Here is a 21,530-nt window from a genome sequence, read left to right as displayed (position 1 = left end):
AATTTACATGCATTCATATTTTGTGCCACCATTCAAAGGGGGAGACTTGGAGGTTGGCGTGACCATTGCGAAGCAATCTCAGAGCAGAGCCTCTCTGGCTCTCTAACAGGGGGAGGTTTGGCAGCTCCTTTCGAATTGATAGCTATTTAGCTCACAGATAGCCATCTGTTTTAATGCATTAATTTTGTATTAACAGCACTGCCAAATGTAATGGTGGAAATTAGGGTATGAACTTAATGGCTTGTGGTTTTGCGTGTGTGCAGAAGTCTGTCTGTGCATGTGTGTTTATATATTGTTGTGCTTTTTGTCTGTACTTTTATTTGTGTCTGCATGCACGCGCTGTATTATAAAGCTCCATCGGGAGACATTCTCTGGAATTACCGTCTCTCCGTCTCCCATCCACCCTTCCAGTAATACCCACCTCCATCTTGCGTGAGTCTGACTCTCTCAGCAACCACACAGTTTTGTGTTAAAGGTGCACTTTTACTTGCACGTTTAAGTGGATGGAAATGCAGATGTATGCCGTGCTCTAGGTGGGTGGTGAAACTGATACAGGCGCGTGGTGCCCACTCAAAGGGCAAGCAAGGTGCACTGTTGAGTTGTGAGCGAGAGGATGGGGTGGTGCCCACACCGCCCCGTCCCTCTCTCACTTTACCTGAAAAAGCATAGAGCAACTGCTTCAGCCTCCACAGAGAGCAGAAAGGTGCTCTACGGGGAGAGCGTTGATAAGCCATCATAGACTTTTTAAACTTTGAAAATACACTCTACTCTACATAACTGAAGGGTTGAAGGGCGCTTCACAAGAACGACAATCAGAAAATGTTGGAGAATATTAAAGGTAATTTAAAATCATCTCACAGACCTATGATTTCAGAGACTAATAAAACTGAATAACATGCTGATTTTAAATAGGCAACATATACTAGATTTTATGGTTATATTTGGGAGGATACATTTTTGATAACCTATTAATGTGCTGATGAGTTAAACCATATGATATATCAAATAACTTTCCTTTTGAACCCTTAACGCTTGCAACAATAAAAATATGCATTATAGGAAGAACATTTGTCTCTGACTATACTTCACTCTGTTCTTTGGTAATAGAGAGGAAAAAGTTCTCTTTGGGGGTGGTTGAATGATAAAAAATCAACAAAAAAATCACAATATCCTATCAGGGGTGAGAACAAATTTAAATTATACTATTTATTTTAGTCAGCATAAGCATACTAAAGCCCTGTTTTGGTTCTTGTTTTGTCAGTAGTTTATTGACTTTGACTACACACAACTATTTTCTTGTGTCATCTGTAAGATCAGACCAAATGATGATGATAATAACATACAGAAAGCATAAGTACTTGTGTTGAATGTATTTGAGGCAGTCACCCATTTATTGAACCTGTGCCCCGGCACCCCTTTTGCTGGGGCCTCTGTAGGGTGATTAGAAAGGCCAGAGCCATGCACAACAACTCCTTCCAGCCCAACATGACTTTTTCATTAAGCTGGTAAATTCCTGCACTCCAGTTGGAGGTGATTTATCAACTAGGGGCTTCATTGCAGATTCATAGAAAACAGACACAGTTCTGTCTGTCTTGTGCATTATGTTAGTGTGCACATGTGAAATCGAGGCAGAGGGCGGGCAAACTTGGTTTACTGTCTTTGTGCACTTTCTCCCAGAGAAATGCAATATCGAAGCGTTTGTTAATGTGAGGTTTATTCTATCATGTCTCTTTAGTGGTCGAGTACTATAAGTGAGTGTGCAACAGGCACCTCGCTGATGATCCTCCCGGTTGAGCTCCCACCGTGCTGACTGACTGTGAGCTGCCCCCAGCTGCCCGGGGTCATGGCCGGAGCAGAGGTGGTGCAAGGGCTGCTTTACAGGTAGAAGCGTTTGATGTTGTGGACGGAGCTACAGGCGCTGGAATGAGCCACTCTTAGCTCTGTTGAGGCCACGGTCCTGGCCAGTCAGTCTACGAGTGAATTATGGCTGATGCTGGAGCAGGCGGTCTCAGGTTTACTCCTATATAAACCCCGGGCTTTTTATGGGAAACTATAAAACTCCCAGCATTTTTCCCCTACCTCCTGAGACTAGCTTTGAAGTTTTAGTCAGGTGCTGTCATTTTTTTTTTCTTCTCCAACTTGACTTCACATAGATTTCTGGGGCTGTGAGTCATTTGCAGTGAAAATTTGTTTTAATTCAGGACATCTGCGAGGAGGTTTGTGCAGTTTGGGTTGATGGATTCGGTGTTGTCTATTCACAAACCTCTCTGTGCGTCACTTCCGATGCAAAATTTGTGCACAGAGGAAAAACATGTTGGGGGGGGGGGGGGGGGTGAGGGGTTCCTCATAATATCCACCAACACCTATTCATGACATCATGGATAGCTTGAAATGAGGAGACAAAAGAGAGCATGCAGAGACAGAGCTTTTTGCAATCACCTAATAACTCTATTACACTGCACTGTGGGGCTCACAAAAAAGGAGGTAGAAGAAAGCTTTTCTTTTTTTCCTGGAAGTGGTGTCTTAATACGCATTTTAGGTGTTAAGCAGATGGATATGAAACAAAAAAAATAACAATGAAATACAATCTCTTGCAACACCTCACGGCATTATTACAAGATTGCCAGAAAGAAAGAAACAGTGGGAGATAGAGACACAAGCCTGTCAAGGACATTTAATATTATTCGAACTTTTTACCCCCCCTTCCACTTTGAGTTTGTAAGCAATCTGATTTTAATGGAATGTGATTAAATTGCTGATGTGCGCAGGACATCGAGCTCGGTTTCTTCTTGTCTTCAAAGACTTTATATGAGCACGAGGGTTGAGATTAATGATCTTGTAGAGAGAGAGAGCGCTTGTGCTTTATGCACAATGTGGAGGAAAATGTTGGCAGTGCAAAGTAGACTCGGCTTTATTGCAACTTGAATATTTGCCCTATTAATTAGAGAAATAGGAAAAAAATAGTGGACTACGTAATTTTATTTAAATGGGTTGAATACAGTCCAGAATCTGGTCACTGGCCACAACATTAGGTACATCCGCAGACTGCAGGTGCCGGATCAAAAACTGAAGCCTGAAGTCCATGGTCACGAGAGAACATTCTAATATTCCTTCCCTTTGTTCTTCCTGAAATTATTACATTTGTAACCGGTTAACCACAATAATACCTACGCACATACAGTACATTGTTAAATTAATATCAACTAATAATCATTTTCACCGAAAGCATTATTATACAAAGGAACCTTGACTTAATAATTTCATTTGCTCCGTGACCAAGGTTGTTCATTTACTTATTACATTTATTTATTTCAAATCTATTTCTCACTAGAAATAAATTGAAATGCTAAAAAGCCATTCCACCCCCTTGTAAAACACATTTTCACTAAAGCTCCCAACTCCAATTGAGTAAGATCCAATTGGTCACCAATACTAAGGTTAGCATGCCTCCTTTTCTCACCTGTTATATTTGGATGCCATACGGGCTTGATAAATAATCACTGTATACTTACTGTACCAAAACCAGTGTTGATTGCTCAAGAGACATGAGACCGTAGACTGAGCCAGAGCCTGTTGGGGTATGCTCAGCTGGGCAACTTGTCTGTTGACTGCATTACCAAACAGCAGCGGACAATTCAGAACCAATGGACACTTAGAGTTGCAGAAGGACACCACTATTTCTCCAGATATCTGTTAAATCCGGAGTCCGTTCATTCTGAATCCGTTAAATCGAGGTTCCACCTTCTATTTCTTCCTCTCCAGCCGAAATAAATGGAAAACATCTGTTGATTGACATTGATTTTTGTCACATCAAACACTCAGTTGGACGCCCCTCGGAGTGTGATGTTGAGGTTTCACATGACAGACGTGGCACGAGTGTCCATGCAGAGCGAGCGGCTCTTAAGGCCCAGCCAGTGTGATACTTTAGGATAATGGTCAATAAATGGCTTGCTCACGCCAGGTCCGGTCTTGCATCATTGATTGAGCAATGCAGGAGGTAATTAGACTTGAGGCTCTGGTGTGACAAGAGTTTGTGGCAGGATGGCGTCATTTAGGGTTGATAGCGTTGGCTGAAGACTGAAAGCTAGCATGAGGGTCTCTGTTTAGCCTTGGAGGAAATGTTGGGGTTGACAGGTCAATACCGATGCTGATTCACTGTCCTTTGACCATCGTCCTCCTGTTGCGGAATGTTCCGGTCACCCTCCTGCCTCTCAAGGCTTGCGTGCTGTGCTCTATGATAAAGCTGGGATTTAACTCGCTGTGATCAATATTTAGTATCCCAAGCGTGAAACAGGCAGATGTTTGGAGTTTCCTTTTCAGAGGCGGGAGGCTTGTGTTGAGTGAAGGGAATCAATGTTCTTTCCGTCTGCCGGGCTGCCGAGCTCACGGCTTCTGAAGACTAGCCGATGCCATCGCTGTCCGCCTTTGCACTCAGGAGATTTGAGCTCCCCCCTACCCCTCCGCCTCGGGCCTCTCCTGTCCTGTTAGCGTGCTGATACAGACACTCAATGCAGACAAAGTGCGCAGTCCAAACAGTTGTTCTGAAGTGGAAGAGGTCTGGATGTTAAACAACGGGACTGTGATTGGGAATTGATTTGTTCATTTGCCAACTGTGTGAGCGAGAGTGCCGTCCACAAGAACCGCTTTCTCACTTTTTTTTCTCTCCTCGCTCTCCCTCTCCATTCCCTCCCACAGCACCTACAGCAGCACGAAAACGCGGTGGAGGGCGATGCCTGCTACTACCACTGTGTGCTGTGCAACTACTCGACCAAGGCCAAACTCAACCTGATCCAGCATGTGCGCTCCATGAAGCACCAGCGTAGCGAGAGCCTCAGGAAGCTGCAGCGCTTGCAGAAGGGCCTGCCCGAGGACGACGAAGACCTCAGCTCCATCTTCACCATTCGCAAATGCCCCTCTTCGGATACAGGTTAGACTCCTTCTGTTGTGAATGAATGAAACTATTCAGTTGACTGTCCTTTCTACAAGATGTTGGAATGTGTGTGACTGTAAGAAAAAATAGTACCTCGCTCTTCCACCTTTTCTCCGTGACATGGACGCACTCACAGTCGACAGTGAGCAGGAATCCCGGCCTAAAGCCCCAGGCCACTTAATGGCTGTCAAATCGGACAGCAACACAATCACCCGCCCCCTTCCACCCACTCGCTAGTCCACCTTTCTCTGTGATGTTTGCGCACTTGCGGCCAACTATGAGACACTCTAAAGTGGTTCTGCCAGCAAACTGTCCGAAGAAAAGAATCATTTTCAGGGTTAGCCATAGCTAGCTGGTCATTTTAGCCACTCCTAAAACATTCTGGAAAACTAAAATGGCGAATGGCTTCACAGTTTGCTACGAAGTAATTCTCAGTTTTTGCACACATTTCTTGTAATTCTGTTTTCCAATACGTATGATGTATTTCCAACCCTCTTACAGAGTATTTAAAACACAAGAGGTTGTCTCGCGCATTGATGTTAAAGATGGAAAGAGTGCAAAGTCAATAGGCAGCTGCAGCAAGGAGAAGGCCATCAGTAGCCAAAACACATTTGCAAGGCTAAAACAAAGTCCCCAGACTGCTCATTTATTATGGACTGATTAGGATGGGCGAACTGTGGTCAATTAACACGCTTTCTTAGCAGAGATTTGGTTTCCTAATCACTTTAACTCGGGTGCCCTCACAAAGGGACTCCTTTGTGTGTCCCGGCAAGAGGGAGCCATTACATCCCTCGCACACATACTCGCTGTCTGTGTTGCGGAAGAAAAAAAAAAAGGCCAGACTGTGAAGACGCTTTGTTCCACGGAGGCAGGGATAATGAAGCCAGCGGCCGGGAAATTGCGCAAGAGGCAGTCACAGATCTGAAGCAAATCATTAGAGAACATATTTAGCTGAACAATTAGGGACAATTAAGCTTTCTGCTCACTGCACTCCAAATATGTTAATGACTACAGTACAGTGGACAAGAGAACATGCAACGGCAAGAGGAAAGGCTATTTAGGTTAAAAGGGTTGGGAATTTACTTTTCCTCTCTTGTGCAGATGAGAGTTGTGCCAGGGTTTGTACTTATGTGTGTGTTTGTGCTTATCAATCTGTTTTTTTGTTGCTTTCTTTTTCATTCATTTGTTGTGCTTGTTGCCCATTTTAACCTCCTTGAGGGATGAAAGCCTAAAGTTAGAGCTAATGGAGCCCTTCTCTGCGGCTGTATGTGGACTCTATCATACTCGCATACTCATAACTGAATGCCGATCTCTTTCACTTTGGTTGTAGTCTCACAGTAACGCTTCTTTGAGGACATGCCATGAAGAATACAAGCATTGCCTTTTTTACCACTCAAGCAGCCAAAGCACATGCTCAATAAATCCAAGTTGTTGACTTTATCTATGATCAGTACAGGTGGCGCTTTTTGTAAAAAAAATATAGGGGAACCAGAATAACATAATTTTTCTGGCACTCTGACACTCAATACCCAAAGGGTGGAGCTTGTCACATTGTTGTCTAATGATTGGTTTACAGAATATTGTCACTTCTGTCCACCCAAAAAGTACACAAACTGCATTTGAAATTAGCTAGCACACAGTTGAGCACATGAAATGTTACAATAACACAGTAACTCGCAAATAGCTAAAGTCATATTGATAGCTGAAAAATGGGGGTTCAATACAGTCACTGAATTACGACTACAACTGCCAAGTAGCTAAAACTAATGTTGCCTTAAAATTACGCCATCCCACTATTCCATTGTACGTGACCTTTTCACCGGCCAATTGGCTTGTCACCAAAAGGGAGTTTCTCCACCATAGGGACTTGCGTGTCATTTTAGTGTGCCTTGAAGGTTTGGAGTGTGTTTAACTATGTTCTAATGATCTAACCCACCCACAGTAAGGCCTCCTTCACAAAATAACCTCTGCAGTGGTCTGTACTTTTGATGAAAAACTGATGTCTCTGGCTCCACGCTTATTAATAGGCCGCACTCATAAATCGACTTTTGTGACAGATTCTACCGCAATGTCAAGTGAAAGAGCAGCACAACCATAGCGGTGTTGTTTTCTCCACGCTGGCAAGAACAGGATTTATGTTGCAATAGTTGCAACAAAGCGATTACAGCAAATTGTAAGGATCTACTGTGGTGAAAACAGAGTTGGTTTAAATGTCCATCCCTGTAAACTTTCATTCCACTTGGCAAGTTCCTGCAGTGTAATTTCTCCTATAAACTGCCCCAGGCCTGCTCCTATAGCTCCACCCCCTTGCACGGCTGAACCTTTTATTCTCTTTTAGTGTAATATTTAATTTCCTCTCCATTAGTACTTCTGCGACACATGGCTCTCTTTTGTGGTCGAGGCATACTTACTAAGTGATGGAACATTGCCTGGCTTGTTAAAACAAAGTTGCCCCTGGAACTGTGGGTCACCTACGAGGTAATTCTGTGGCCTGCTGCTGCTGCTGCTTGCTGCTGTTTTGTGATTCTGTGAGCAGTTTGGGTGTTAGTTGCTGTTTGCTTTCCCCTCCCAAAAACGCCCAGCATGACACAATGGAGTAAGGGAACCGTCAATTATATGCGGTCGTCAACTGATACCTTTCTATGACATTTCCATGAGTAATAGACTGAAATGAGATGGGCCCATGTGCAGCCCTGTGTGTGTTTTACATCCACCCACTTTGCATATTAATGCTCCCAATGAGGGTGCAGAAAATGCAGGCTCCAGGGATTTAGTGCCACATATTCCCTCCGTGGTGGATGTCTGGGGAGCGCACATACAGCAGAAATGAGCTTCTTTCCAATTAGACTTACACAAGAATAAAGGCTTACATTGTTTTAACTCTTACTCATACTGACAATGTGCTGCTGAGGCAAGTTGCTCGATGGCCCCGCCTCCATTTGTCTTCTTTAACCCTTTATCTCGGGGTGAAACAAAGGAGGCCTCAGTGGGAGCCCAGCCACACAGCTGCCCTTTGTGCAGAGACGCCTGACGAAAAGCCACTTTTTACTCCAACTCCAACTGCATACACTGGGCCACATTAGGCCATTAGCACAAATGCACTTAGTCTGCATTTAATTAGGTAGACCCAAAGACCAACTCTATTCAAAAGTTCACTTTTCCCTGCATTTTTGTGTAATGGCCATTTGCAGGGCTTTTAATTGTGCTGGATTGTTCCTAATAATTGGCGCATTCATATTTAGTTGGTCAGCACACGCTGTTGCTAGGGAAATGACTGTCTGTTTTTTTAGGTCAATGTGTGTTTATACACTCACAATGTTTGGCGCACCTGATCAATCAGGTGCTGAACGTCTTGTTGCGGTAATCATTTACAGGAGCTACACTAGAGGGCCAAAATATTTAATTACATTATCCCACAATATGTTGCAGTGCAGTTCAGCACTAGTGCCTGCCAAAGAAAAAACATTATTATATATTTGAATTAAAAGAATGAGTTTATTCTATTAAAAAGGGTTAAGATAAAGTGACAGATGCTCTTCAAGATTTTTATTTTTTTTCCCACCGATTGAGAGAGCATTTCACGAGGTTAAAATATGTTTCATTGGTGACATCCAGCATGTGTATGTGTGTTTGCATACATGTGGAGCAAGCAAAGACGGAGAACAAACGTGGCTGACAGTGGATTAGCTCCTGCTGTAAATCTGCCACAGTCACAGATGGCAGGCTCTTGATCTCTGGGCTGTGACGGCTCGGCTCACAGCACGGTAGGAAATCCCTGCCTCTGTGAGCCGAGGAGGCCGTGGAGGAGAAGGTTGGTGCTCGGCTACGCGGACGGCCAAAAGTCATTGTTAGCCGAGTGTGTAGACACGGGAGCCTGGGGTCTTCAAGGGCAAAGACTGGTTTGGAGAGGGCTTATTAGACTGCGACCCCGCAGTTGTTTCATCCACCGCACCACCAGGGGCTTGTAAGTGGAGTCTAAACCTCCAGTTTAGATCAGTGCTACTTTTAATGACCAGTTTGAGAAACTGGCCAGTGGAGCCATGTGCATTATTAAATGGAAATGAGACCAAAGGATGCATACAAATGACTGCATAATAGCAGTGTCCAAAATGAGATCCATTACTTGTTTCACTAAAAGGGGTGCACTTCCAGGGTCACACACCTAATAGCGAGGCCTGTCCTGACAACAGATGCATTTCTCTTCCCTCCCCCCTTTTGTCTCATGCATAATTCTTGAGACATTCAAAAAGCTGCAAAATAGGCTGTGTGACAAAGAATACCTTCCCTAATGAAGCAAATTCACAGGAGTCACTTGTAGCTCGCATGCTTTCAGAAGGATCTCTTAACAAATATGTTGTTTTGTTGGAATTGTGTGCGTTCGTTATTTTGCGTCGTTCCATCACACAACAATCCTGGCTTCCTGCCGTTGCTATTATGATTGAACCATCTGCATGTCCAGTGGCCAGGCTAAAGCTGTAAGATCCAGGTAATATCAGAGTTGAGCCAAGCCACACTCTGATGGCGTGCAAGGGGTCATACCTAAGCTCTTTCTCCCCACAGACGAGAGCAAAACAGACAGTAGCCCTTTCTGGAATGTCCTCTTAAATTCAAGCCTGTTCATATGCAAAGTAAACCTTTCCAGAAACAGGATATGAAAGCCCCTAACCACTAGAATCCTGCCCATGCCACATTATGACCAATCTGAAAGTACGTTGCATAGTCAGACAGTGGTGCAATGCGCTTTTAATAAAGGCGGGTTATTGCCCCGGTGATGCAGAGTGGATATGAGGATGAAGACTGTGCGGGCTGGGATGAGTCCGGGCCCCAGAGGGGCCTGCAGCTCAGTCAGACCTCCGTCAGCCGCCTGCCTCCTAATCCTTGTCCGAAGGGCATCGAGACGGCGTAGGAAATTGTTTGCCGTCCATGGAACGTGCCAGGAAATTCATAAATAACCTTCTACTTTTCTTTTTGAAAATGTTACAAAATACACAATACACTCTTTATTAAAAAGGCTTTAAAGATTTATCTATCAGCATTTATGAGTCCACTGCTCCTCTCAACGCAAGCGAGTCTCCTCTTCCCCATACAATCCACTTTCCTATGAATGCCGCCCAGTCACGAAGGAGAAAAAAAGCCACTGTGCTATTCTATGCTATGATTGTCTCCAGTTTTGTTTCCAGTATGTGCTGGAGCAATGGCATATGTGCACAAATTGAGAAAGGTTTAATTGAAATGGCAGCATGCTGTGATCACAGACAGCGCATATATTGTCAAGTCAACAGAGAAGTGAACATATATCAATCGCTATGCTAATAATGATGCTAATAGGTCTGTGGATGCAGCAGTACTCCCAAGATACACCCGGACGTCACGTGACTGCACTTGTTTACGCCGCCATGTTAGCAAGAGAATAATGAAAGATTACAGATGACGGCTGCTGTCCATTGGCTACGCCTCGATTGGGATAGGTTAGGGTACGAGGGGCTCTGCTTGTCATCAAGCCCATTTTCACAAAGCCCTGGCAGCACATTATAATATTGGTTTCCCTGGCTCATCATGACATGACCAGGCTCTCTTTGAAAACGGATCCAAGAGATCGACAGTCTATCAGGAGACAGTCATGTCATTTGTTCTCACGTGTTAATGAGTTCTATTTTAGGCGCAGACGCTATGAGGCTGGGTATTGGCGCAGAGGTGGCGGCGATCGGTGTGAGTTGCCAGGTCGTAGGATCTTGAGCAGAAGGAAGTAATGCAAGGAGCCCGGCCGCCCCACATGCCACTCACACGGAATGACCACAACTCCCAGAGGGGCTGTCACTCAGGAGTGCAGGATGGAAGTCAGTGGTTCGGGAAAGACAGAGACAGCAGAAGAGCGAAAGGATTAGGTGACAAAGACATAATGGTTGTGATAGCTTGCGCAATAGAAGCAGCTGTGTCAGTTGAATAGAAGTACATGCAGTGGAGGAAAAAGTCAGAAAATGACCACTATAGCAGGAATTGGGGTACACTCGTGGCTACTCTATTTCAAGGTCAGTCCACACTAATGCACCCCACGGGCCTCATTTTTGTTAATGCTTGGTACCATTTCCAAGTCCAAATAGGCCAAGTACCGAATTATGCGAATTATACCTCCTAAAACTCGGAATTTCAAGTCTACAAAAGCATTACATTAAAGTTTGCCACTCAAGTGTCAACCCACTTTGCCCTAAAAGTACAATCGTGTACTTTACTTTCTGAGAGTGCACTAACAATTTTGCATTATCGAGTGAACAATGATGCACACAGTCTCAATTTGGCCATAGGCACCATGAGAGATAAAGTACGGCTCGAGTTTGGGAACTATTGAGTTTAGGCTTGGAAAGTTTTATTTAGGCATTTTTAATAAGGCCGTTTGTGCTCCCCGAGAGATGTATCGGATCAAAGGCCGTGATCCGTACTATGGATGAGCTCACCCTTGGGCCCAGAGGAGACGACTGGCCTCGCTGACAGACAAACAAAACCAGAGAGTGAAGGATGCCCTATGCTGCAGCATGTTGCCCTCACACTTCCAAGGCCCCTGTAGAATGAGGCCAGATGAAACAAAGACTTATGTGAAAGCACAGACGTTGTGATTCATTATCCACTCTGACACATGAGCCTGCGCAGCGCGCATAAGTGTAAAACATCCCTACAGCCAAACAACATGGACTCTATCATGGTTGTTTCACACACAGACACACTCACAAAAGCGCACACGTCCTTGTCTCGCATTAGCAAAATGAGTCCTCTCCAGCATCTCCACCGTATCAAATAAAAGCAGCCGGGCAGATGGGAGAGATGCAGAAATAATTCAGTAGAGAACCTCTCTAACCTTTACCTGTGGGCGTGAGCACCAGTCATTGATTCACGCCGTGGCCAACAGCGTAGCACCTGAGGAGGGAAGAGGAGGAGGTTGCGTAAAGAGAAATGGTTGAGTTTTGCTAAAATATCACAAAAGGAGTGGGAGGAAAACTCTGTTGCACGTCAGGACAGAGATGGCGGAAAAGGGCATTTAGGGTAACCCTCCTCAGGTGATGAAATATAGTGTAACTGCCTCACCCGCATGGCCCTGCTAATTATGGCAACTATCCATTAGCATGCTTGTGTCGCTGAGCACTGTTTGGTGTAAACGGACGCTGGTGTTTGCCTCAAGAGCTTGATGTTGGTTATAGAGGGGTGTCCAAATGAGCTATATGTGTTCCACTTTATGTATATCGTGTCTTGTCAGATGACAGCAAGCTCGCATGCAGGATGAAATTGTTTATGTAGAACTCATAATGTCATCATGTAACATTGTGCATCAATACAAACCATCCTAGAATTATATTTGATTGCAAGTTTAATTGGTTTGAATACTCACTAATTTACTGCACGTATATTTGGACAGATGGCAGCAAAAATGTGTCATGCTAATAATACACATCAAATTACTTCAGGTACTTGCAGTATAAGCATAAGGCGTGTACACACGAGCGAAATGTGGCCAAAGTGCAAGCTAGCTCAATATCCGGTTAGCTTTCTGTGCTTTCAAACTGACATTGCAAAAATATTAGTGATCTTCAATGATGCCTTGTCCTTTAAAAGCTATTTAGCTGTTTATTAATAAGAATACAAACGGGGAACAATTTGGGAGAAGAAGAAGTCATCTCATAGCATTACGATGAATAATCCACTGTTTGAAAAGCAAGCAAAGGTCAATTTTCATGCTACTTGTTCAGTAAGCAAACAGCGAGCGCATCGATTAAGTGAGAGAGAAGGCCTTGCAATTTCTGCTCCCTCGTTGGAGTACGTTGGCTATAATAGTTGGAGATGCAATATAAAAATATATACCGCCCTCGATTTTACACTGAGGGTTGTCACTCTCACTTTGTGGACGTTGCAGTGTTGTAATGATATGTGTAATTCTAGAAATGAACATGCTGATGTTTCTCCAGGACCATACTCTAATGAATTATTCAGCTTATAAATAGGAATTAAAAATGTTTTACCCATTGATGCACTGAATGGAGTGTTTACATGTGTAAAATGCTTAGCAACAACATATTAATTCTATGCAACGTTTCCTCTTTAATTACATCAGACTCATCTAAAACATTCCTAAGTTGTATTTATTCCTTTAAATAGGAGAAACTGCCATAGCTAACTGAATGAATATTTTTCATGAATGGTAAACATGGTATTGGTGAATTACACCTCATTCTTTTTCCATAGCCTTAAACAACTTTTGTACATTCTCACTGGAAATGATTGTTTGACATTTATCTACTGTGAAAATGTGCACACACAAAAAAGTGTGATGCGTGAGGTGTTATCTGTGCCCGATGTGTGCAGCTATACTGGAAATGAAAGCCTGGCATGTATATGCTAAATATTTCAAGCACTTGGGAAAGTGAGACGGGGCACATGTTGGTGTGCAAGGCATACAATGGAGAACAGAGTGCGTGTGTTGGCGTCCATGTCACATGTCACCGTCAGTCCAACGGGCTAATGTTCTGAGGCTAGATTTAAGGTTGCGCGGGGGCCGGCACGGCAGCCGGAATTAGGAGAAATAGGCCGTTTTTGTCATGTAAAATGCCGCAAAAGAATCTAATTGGCTGGGGGAGCACGGAATGGCAATGGCGTCTTTGTTTAAGGGTCCTCTGCAGTCACTTTGCCAGATCCATTGTTCAATGGCCACAATAGCATTAGTTTTTGCCCTTCTTTTCTTCAGCTCTGTGCAGTCAGCTCATATCCGTTCCACTCTGTCTCTTTGCTTCACTTCCACGCTCCACCAGTGCTGAGGAAGGGGCGAAGAGACATGCTCCCCCCCCATCACGATCACCTTCTTCCCCACGGCAACATTTACCAAAGTGGTGTACCTCAAGACCCACATGAGAACTGCCTTTCCTTTGCAGAACCCAAATTCATCTTCCAGTGCAACACAATCACCGTATTAATTGAAAATCACATTGTCAGTGCAACTAACGTCTCGAAGCCTTAGTGGGCCTGTTTGTCAGTGAACAACATGCCTTATATTTTACTCAACTTGACAGTCAGTGAGGCAATAAAACTAACTGTTCACTTTATATTTTGGGAAAGGTTGTCTTGAAACACATTTTTTTTCCGATTTTGCAAAGAACCAATGGTTAACTGTTAATTAAGACGTTTTCTTTACGAAGGGTATTTCCAGGACTTAATAGGTATCTTTTAAAAACTCCCAGTAATATGAAATGACTATGACTGCTGATGTATAACGGATTAGAACACCCTGTGAGGCAGGGTGATGTGTAAAGTAAAACGTTCCAGCTACAGCTATAAACTACATCGAATGACTCTTTTCTTCTCACGTTGTATGGTCAGAACAAAATTTTTATAACCGATTGCACTAAAGTTCACAAAGTCTTGAAAGGGTAATTCAAAATCATTGTATAGACGTTTTCTAAATACGACATTCAAAAAAAATGCAGGAAAAACTGTGAACATGATTCACCACGGGCATCCAATCTCCTAGCATTTGAAATGACCACTTTCAATTCAAGCTTTTTGTTCGTGTACTTTTATCCGAAGTAAGAAACATTTTCATACTGTACCCCTCTTGATGTCCCCTTTGACCAATTCTTGTGTACTGTGACCAAGCCTGTTATTTAAAGCCTTTCATGATGCCGCTGATGTGAACAAGACATTGCGGTCTCATAATGGCGCAGTAAATTATACGAATTTAGTATTCCGCGGCAACGGCAAAGCACTCGTAACAGGTGATTGAGTGAGGCCTTGACCAAGGTTACAGGCTCGCAACACCTCCAGTCAGCAGCTGATGCAAGTTGCATGAGCCTGACGAGCCCAGTTAGTGCTTCGTTAATGGCCCCGCGCCTTGTGAAGGTGTAATCACGCGTGACAAAACCCGGGCCCAAGTCGCTAACCCAGGAGTCATTTTCTCTGCATTAAAGTGTCCTTTTTTTGTTAGAAAGGTCATTCATAACTTGGTCGCTCTGTTGATGTACAGTGAGAGATATTGATTGATTAATGCATTAAGTGCTCACAATCCATTAGGTTCTGTGAAAGGGACAGGGGGAGGGGGGGGGACTTCCTCTTTCTCACCGTGTATATTTCCACCTCTGCCTGTCATTCAATGGATGTAATTTCTCGCTGGCAAAGTTGAAGGGACAAAAGCTGAAGATCTGCCAAGTAACGCATTCAAAAGAACATTGGCTCTCATAAGTGTCACTTCAATTACGCTGAAAAGCTCAACAATGATTTGCTCCTATGTATTCGCCTCCATACAATATGACTGACAATGAATTGAAACCACCTTCAGTAGCTTCAGTCAAATCCGTATAAAATGTGCATTATTTAGCAGTAAATAATAGAGCGCTCTTGCTTGTAAACAAGGATAAAGATACTTCTTATAGTTCCTGTCTGAGAATGGTGGTTTTGAAACCTGGAGGTGGCTGCCTTTAGCGACACAGAAGAAGAGGTCTGCGCCGCATGTGTCCTATTGTGTCAGTCATTAGCGTCCAAACATGGGCTGCATTAGAGATTCATAACTGTGTGCCATCTCTGCACCTTTCATCTCCACCAGGGCCAGCTCCATTAGGATCTTTTATCTTTGTGCTGATGGCTGCTCCTGATAATGGGGCTGCCGAGAAATCCCAAAAAGTGAAGACTCAACTCTGACACTATTGGCACGCTTTAAGTAGACTCATACATCAGAGTATAGAGAACGTATGGACGGATTCGCTGCTTCAAAAAGCAGATACGCATCCATTGATACTTTGTAGCACTACTTTAGGACCCACTTAGCATTTATGAGTTGCGTATAGACATTGTAAGCAAAACATACAACAATGTAATGAGTGGTGATTAATGTCGATGTCAGCCGCTGTAACTGCACCTTGAACAACATGTTGTATCATGTATGATGCACACCTATTGTGATTTCTTACAAATACGATCAACATAATCACCCCCTATCAAGGAGCTGATATATTTACGGTTTGGTGAATAGATATGACACAAGATAGTAGCAATCGCTGTTTGAGTTTTTTTTTTTAAATATATATTTTGCTCCAATCTAAAGCATCCTGGTACTTTTAGTTTCAGCATAATCTAGCAAAGGCTTCACCAATATTAACCACTCTCAGGCCTGTTTGTAAGGTAGCTTACCAGTGATATGATATTGTGATTTCCATGGAACGTTGACAGAAATGCATACCAGCCTCGTAGGTCACTGCCCAAAACAGCAACAAAGCAACAACAACACTGAGACATGGATGCTAGTGTTAAAATAACAGAAGTGGTGTCCAAGAATGTCAGTATGTTGTATACCATATATTAACTTAATTTGCCCCACCCCCACATACAAAAATTTATTAATTACAATTATTGTATATCGGTCAGCAACATATTATTAGGTCAGGTAAAACAATTCAATGCTCTCCCTTTAAATGGCAATAAGTGCGATAAACCACCTGTTGCCAAGTATACGACAGATTAAGTCAGAATCTCGTGCGTATATCAGCTTTATGTTCAATTAAACAGGTTTCACACTGCTCGGTCAATTTGCAATTCTGACTGATTGTTTGGTGCTGTGTAGTGAGATTGTTCTTCTTTAAGATAAGTGTCTTAGCTCAATAGAGGTTGGGGAACCCTGTTGAAAAAATTAAGTAGTTCAGGTCACAATTCTTGTGCTTACATCAATGTACTCTTAAAATCATTTTAAAGTTGCGTGTAATGGTTATTTGAACAAAGTTTGCTGCAGTCTGCTAACAGTAGCGATAGGACAGAATGGCGTGCGTTTTATCGTAGGTTTGCCATTAAACAGGTTTATTGGAATATTGCTATTATTCTACCATGGAAATGAATTCATGACACCCCACGCCAAATATCATGGAAAATGTTTCCTCGTGCAGACAAATGTATAATGGTGTATAAGTTTATGTGTGCCAATGTTTTCCAAATGTTGCAGTAATTATGGGTAATAATCTTAGTTCTCGGATCTGGGTACCACAGCACAGCAAATCACATTTACAAGGCAAAGCAGAGAAGGAACACACTGCATAATCATTGTGTTTAATGCTCTGGTCATAATCCTGGCTTTTATGACGGTTTTCTAATGATTTTCTAATGATGTTAAATGTTAGTAGAGAGTACAGCTATAATTTGAACACAGCGGTCGTTTTTTCAGCGTACCCAATTGCAACTACAATGAATATTGCGCTGGAAATGAGATTTAAGAGCCATCCCTTTTGGTGTTTTATTTTCCCGTCTCCTCATCTGCCATAAATCCTCATTGCTGTGCTCTTGAAGCCTCTGCCCTTGCCTACCAGCCCCAGGTGGGAATACAATTAGGTGCAGGGGCCATTTCATTCAGTGCCTCTGTCTGTCCGCAGCAGTCATTTGTTTAAGAAGAAGAAAAAAAAAAGAGGTGTCCCAGTGGAGGAACCTTGCAGTAGACCCCGGGGAAATATAAAAAAAAACAAGAGGAGAAAATGGCGCGGAAAAAAAAAGAGACGAAAGATGTGCACAAAGCAGTAGAAAAAGGCTCCTGATTTTGTCACATGTAAACCTGGCCTCTAACGAGTGACAATGTAGAGCAAAATATGTATTGAGACAAAGGCTTTGTCTCCTTCCTGTGCCTTTTTCAATGAATTACACCTCTCCACCCCCTACCCCCAGCTTTTTAATTAAATGGCTGCAGCTCCATCTCTCTATCCGTAGCTCCCCATTACAGAGGCTAGATAAGGGATCGCTATCTGTAGCATGTTAAGAAAGGCTGCCGGGCAGCCCGGCCTCATGAAATTTGTCACAAGATCTCATTTTCCTCATTGCCAGACGTGATGCTTATAATTGATGTGGAGGCAACAGTAATTTATTGGCTGTCCGCAATTATCATCCCCTTCTTGCGCGGAGGATGTGACTGCAATTTATAAGAGTGCGTATGCCGTGTTAGTGAACACATAAGCCTCGGTGGCATAGCAAGTGTTTGCCTCACTTCTGTCGTATCATAGACAACGCAGCCGTGTTCGGTTGAGGTGTGTGCGCTCGGCACGCCAGCTGGACATTCACACGCAGCACCAGAAGTCTGGGAGGTGAGCAGGGAGGGGGTCAAGGGGGCGGGACAGAGGGGGCTGGTGCCGCTACCCTTTGTCCCCAGCCCCTCCTTATGTCTTTGGGCCTTGTTTTCACGTTGTAGGAACAATGACGCTGGCGGTACGTGATTAATAATACTGACGCCTGGACACTTAGATGCTCCTCCATTTCATTCGTTATTTTTTATACGCATTTGTTGTGCTCGCTTGGTTTCTTCGAAAATACTATAAAATGCAGAGGACGTTTGCGCCTGCAAAGATGACTTTGTTGGAAATGGTATATTCTATATTTCTAATTGGCAAGCCGCCTCATAACTTCCTACTTCCGCAGGGGGATATCATATTCTTTCAGCTATTCACATCATTACAGAGAACAATAATACGCTTTTACGTGGTGGTCGGTAGAATGCAGTAAGACACCATGTTAAATGCAAATGCACAATATGTGCCACTAGAGATCCCCCCCAATTGTTTATGGTACCGAATGTGGTCCCCTTAGTGCTTAACAAATGTATTGCACCAACAGCCAATGTCAGCATTATGCCATCCCTGCTTTAAATTAACAACATTGCTTAATCCCTACATGGTTCCGGCATATCATAGTTTCTTGAGAGTAACACACGTATATTATGCAGACCTTGAAAATTGCCCACAAAAAAGTGATTTTCCTTTATACTCATGGATTATACACTCTCCTCATTTGCCGGTAACCGTGCTCAAAAATAAAACTATCTGCAATTCAATGGATATTTTGTAACATGCATGTCCTGGCCAAATGGCGCAAGTATAATATGGCCACAGTTTCAGTTCCCAAGCGGTAAACCACAGTAATATTAGTCCTTCCTTGACACTAGTGATATCCATTTCCAATTTCCAATTATGTGTTAGCATTATGCTAAAGGGCCTTAAAGACAATTTGATGTGTTTGTTTTACATAAACAATGTGTAATTCTCTTAATGTTTAGTTTGACATCAAGCTTCAAATGGGAGCAGCAATAAACAGCTTTGTTCACAATATATGAAACTGCTGCTTCTTGTGAAGTAATCTGAGTTCACTGCCACCATACAGCACTTGCATCCAAAGTCTATTCTGCAAGTCAAAGAAAAAAATGGCCAAATGACAGCGTGCATCATGGAAACCCGCTCAGTCAGTTCATTTGTATTTCAAGGCAGCACTGGATTCCAGAATGTCGGAGATCTTCTCAAATTTATTTTTACACTCAAAATGAAAGCATCACATAATATATTTTTATTTGGTGATAAGATTCCAAATGATTGTATTTACCTCATTTCTCTGCAGAAAAAAATATTAAGTAGTATCATGCTATGATTAATTGCTGACCTCTCGAAGTGGCCGAGTGAGCTCCCTCCAATTTGCCTAAAAAAATAGATGAACTCAGTTTGAAATAACCATCTTGTATCAGTTGGACCTTTTTTTTTTTTTTTTTCCAGCTGCAAACATCACTTGGGGGCAAAATTCACACGTCATGTCTTTGTAGCCTTTTGTGTGCTGCGCGCTATAGACAAATAGGTGGCACACGTTTTCCTGTTGCGCAGCGCCAAGGTCCACGGTCAAAGTGGATTTCTGTCACAATGCGGTGGGGAGGAGAATGAGGACTTTGAGGGCGGTCACGAGCAGCCCCTCCGAGCATGCTCCATTTGTCTTGGGAAATGGAACCTGTTTGTTTTTGTCTACCTGCCTGTCGTGTGCGGCTGCCAAATTAGACTTTCAAATCAAGAAGCCAGTGGGGGACCGCGACACTAGTTTTCTCCTTCCCTTTAATAATCATCCCTGTTTACTCTTCAGGGAGTCATCTTTCTGTAATTTTTTTTCTTAAATGCGCCATCTAAGCAGGGAGAGTGTCTTTAATAAAGCAAGCAGGCAGAGCGTCATTCCAACATGTGAATTGCACAGCAGAGAATTGAGAGATGGAGGTAATAGAGGACTAGGCGAGGTGGTGGGAGGCGGCCGGGGGTGGAGGTAGGGAGAGGGGTTACGCTGCACAGCACCCATCATGCTATTATCTTTATGGCATAGCAAAACATGCTTCAGGCAATCAGCATGAAATTGTTAATTGCTCAGCCCACTTGTGCATTGCTTCAGGAGGTCCCACAGTGGGCAAATGTGGGCTCCAGGTAGTAATGATGTGCAATGGAGAGCAAAAAAAAAAAAAAAAAAAAACTGGTCATTTTATATTCCGGGAACAATATATATGCAGATAGTGTGATTACGTAAAATGACATGACATTAAATGCAATTTTGTCTTTTCGTTCTATGAAAATTATGCAGAAATATATTAAATTAAAAAAAGGTTATATTCAATAAAATGTAAATATCCAGTGGAAAATATATTGCAGTATTGCAACCAATTTTCAAGGAAAGGACACGGTTTTGTTTCGTTTATTTGTTAAAAAGAACACATTTGAAATATAGTTGGGATAAAAAAATAAGGCAAATACGTAAAAATAAAATACATTTTTATATTTCATGATAAAGTGTCATTTCAGGAAGTGGGTACATAAAAAAACAATCTAGGGTCAAGGTGGTTTAAATCTTTTCCATTGTATATTTCAATATGCAATCAAATCAATGTGTAGGACACTGTTTGATTATGTTTAAGTGTATTTTACAGTCAGAGTAATTTTATTGTGATGCAAAGGGCACCAAATCAGTGTTCAAAAATTATTGTAATACCTATTTAATTTAATATATTAAATTCTTATAAGAATATATTGAACATTTATCAAAGTTTCACTTTCTTTCTGTAGGCTGGAGGTTGTTTAAGGATGTTTTTTAAATTATGATACAGTTTATTTGGTTTTCTTCTGAAATGAGTCCAAAGCTGTTTGTGGATGCCCAGGTTACCTCTTAGCTCTCCTTTACCACTTCTAAAATGTGGATAAAAAGGATATGTGAGACGTCCCACCTCGGTACATGTTCTGTCAGACCATAATGCAGCGCCTTTCATGGCTATCCGTTTTGTTCCTGTTGGATGAGGGGGAAAGAGCAAAGTTACACGGGACGTCATATTAATGGTGTCTGTCATGCGCGTTGATCGTCTTAGGCGCGGAGGAGGATGAATGCTCCGAAGGTGTTGTTTTCAAATAGGATTTCTCCGAGTGAGACATCCTCGTCGGGCGATATCCCGCCTCGGAGCAGCTACTTTCTTATAGAACCGTCTGTTATTAAGCAAATGAAGCGCTCTGGGTCCAACGGTAAATCCCTCCACTTTGTCATGGCACATTGCTCTGTGACAAGGGCTTGTGAGACAAGTAAGGTTTACCTATTAAGTTAGAGGTAAAGCAAAAGTATATATATTTTTTTTAATCCGAGCTGCATCACCTACACTCAGTGGGTGGAAATGCTAAGGCCGAACACATTGCAAACACAAATCCATCCGTCCGTCCGTCCGTCCGTCCGTCCGTCCGTCCGTCCGTCCATCCATCCATCCATCCATCCATCCATCCATCCATCTATTTTCTATTCCGCTTTTCCCCACGGGGGTCGTGGGTGT

General features: G+C 42.9%; 1 protein-coding gene across 6 annotated transcripts in view; it reads left to right on the top strand.

Annotated features, from left to right (window-relative positions):
- zfhx3b (zinc finger homeobox 3b) overlaps positions 1-21,530 on the top strand; it is a 260,384-nt gene that overhangs the window by 199,580 nt on the left and 39,274 nt on the right. For all 6 annotated transcript variants that reach the window (XM_049718658.2, XM_049718656.2, XM_049718659.2 and 3 more), the window contains one exon: positions 4,696-4,927. In XM_049718658.2, coding sequence (XP_049574615.1) covers positions 4,696-4,927 — 232 coding nt within the window. The remainder of the gene's footprint in view (positions 1-4,695; positions 4,928-21,530) is intronic.

This window comes from Syngnathus scovelli, chromosome 4 (genome assembly GCF_024217435.2).
Source record: "Syngnathus scovelli strain Florida chromosome 4, RoL_Ssco_1.2, whole genome shotgun sequence".
Lineage (NCBI taxonomy): Eukaryota > Metazoa > Chordata > Actinopteri > Syngnathiformes > Syngnathidae > Syngnathus > Syngnathus scovelli.
Note: the sequence above shows the minus strand (reverse complement) of the source record. Positions and strands in the feature narration are given on the sequence as shown.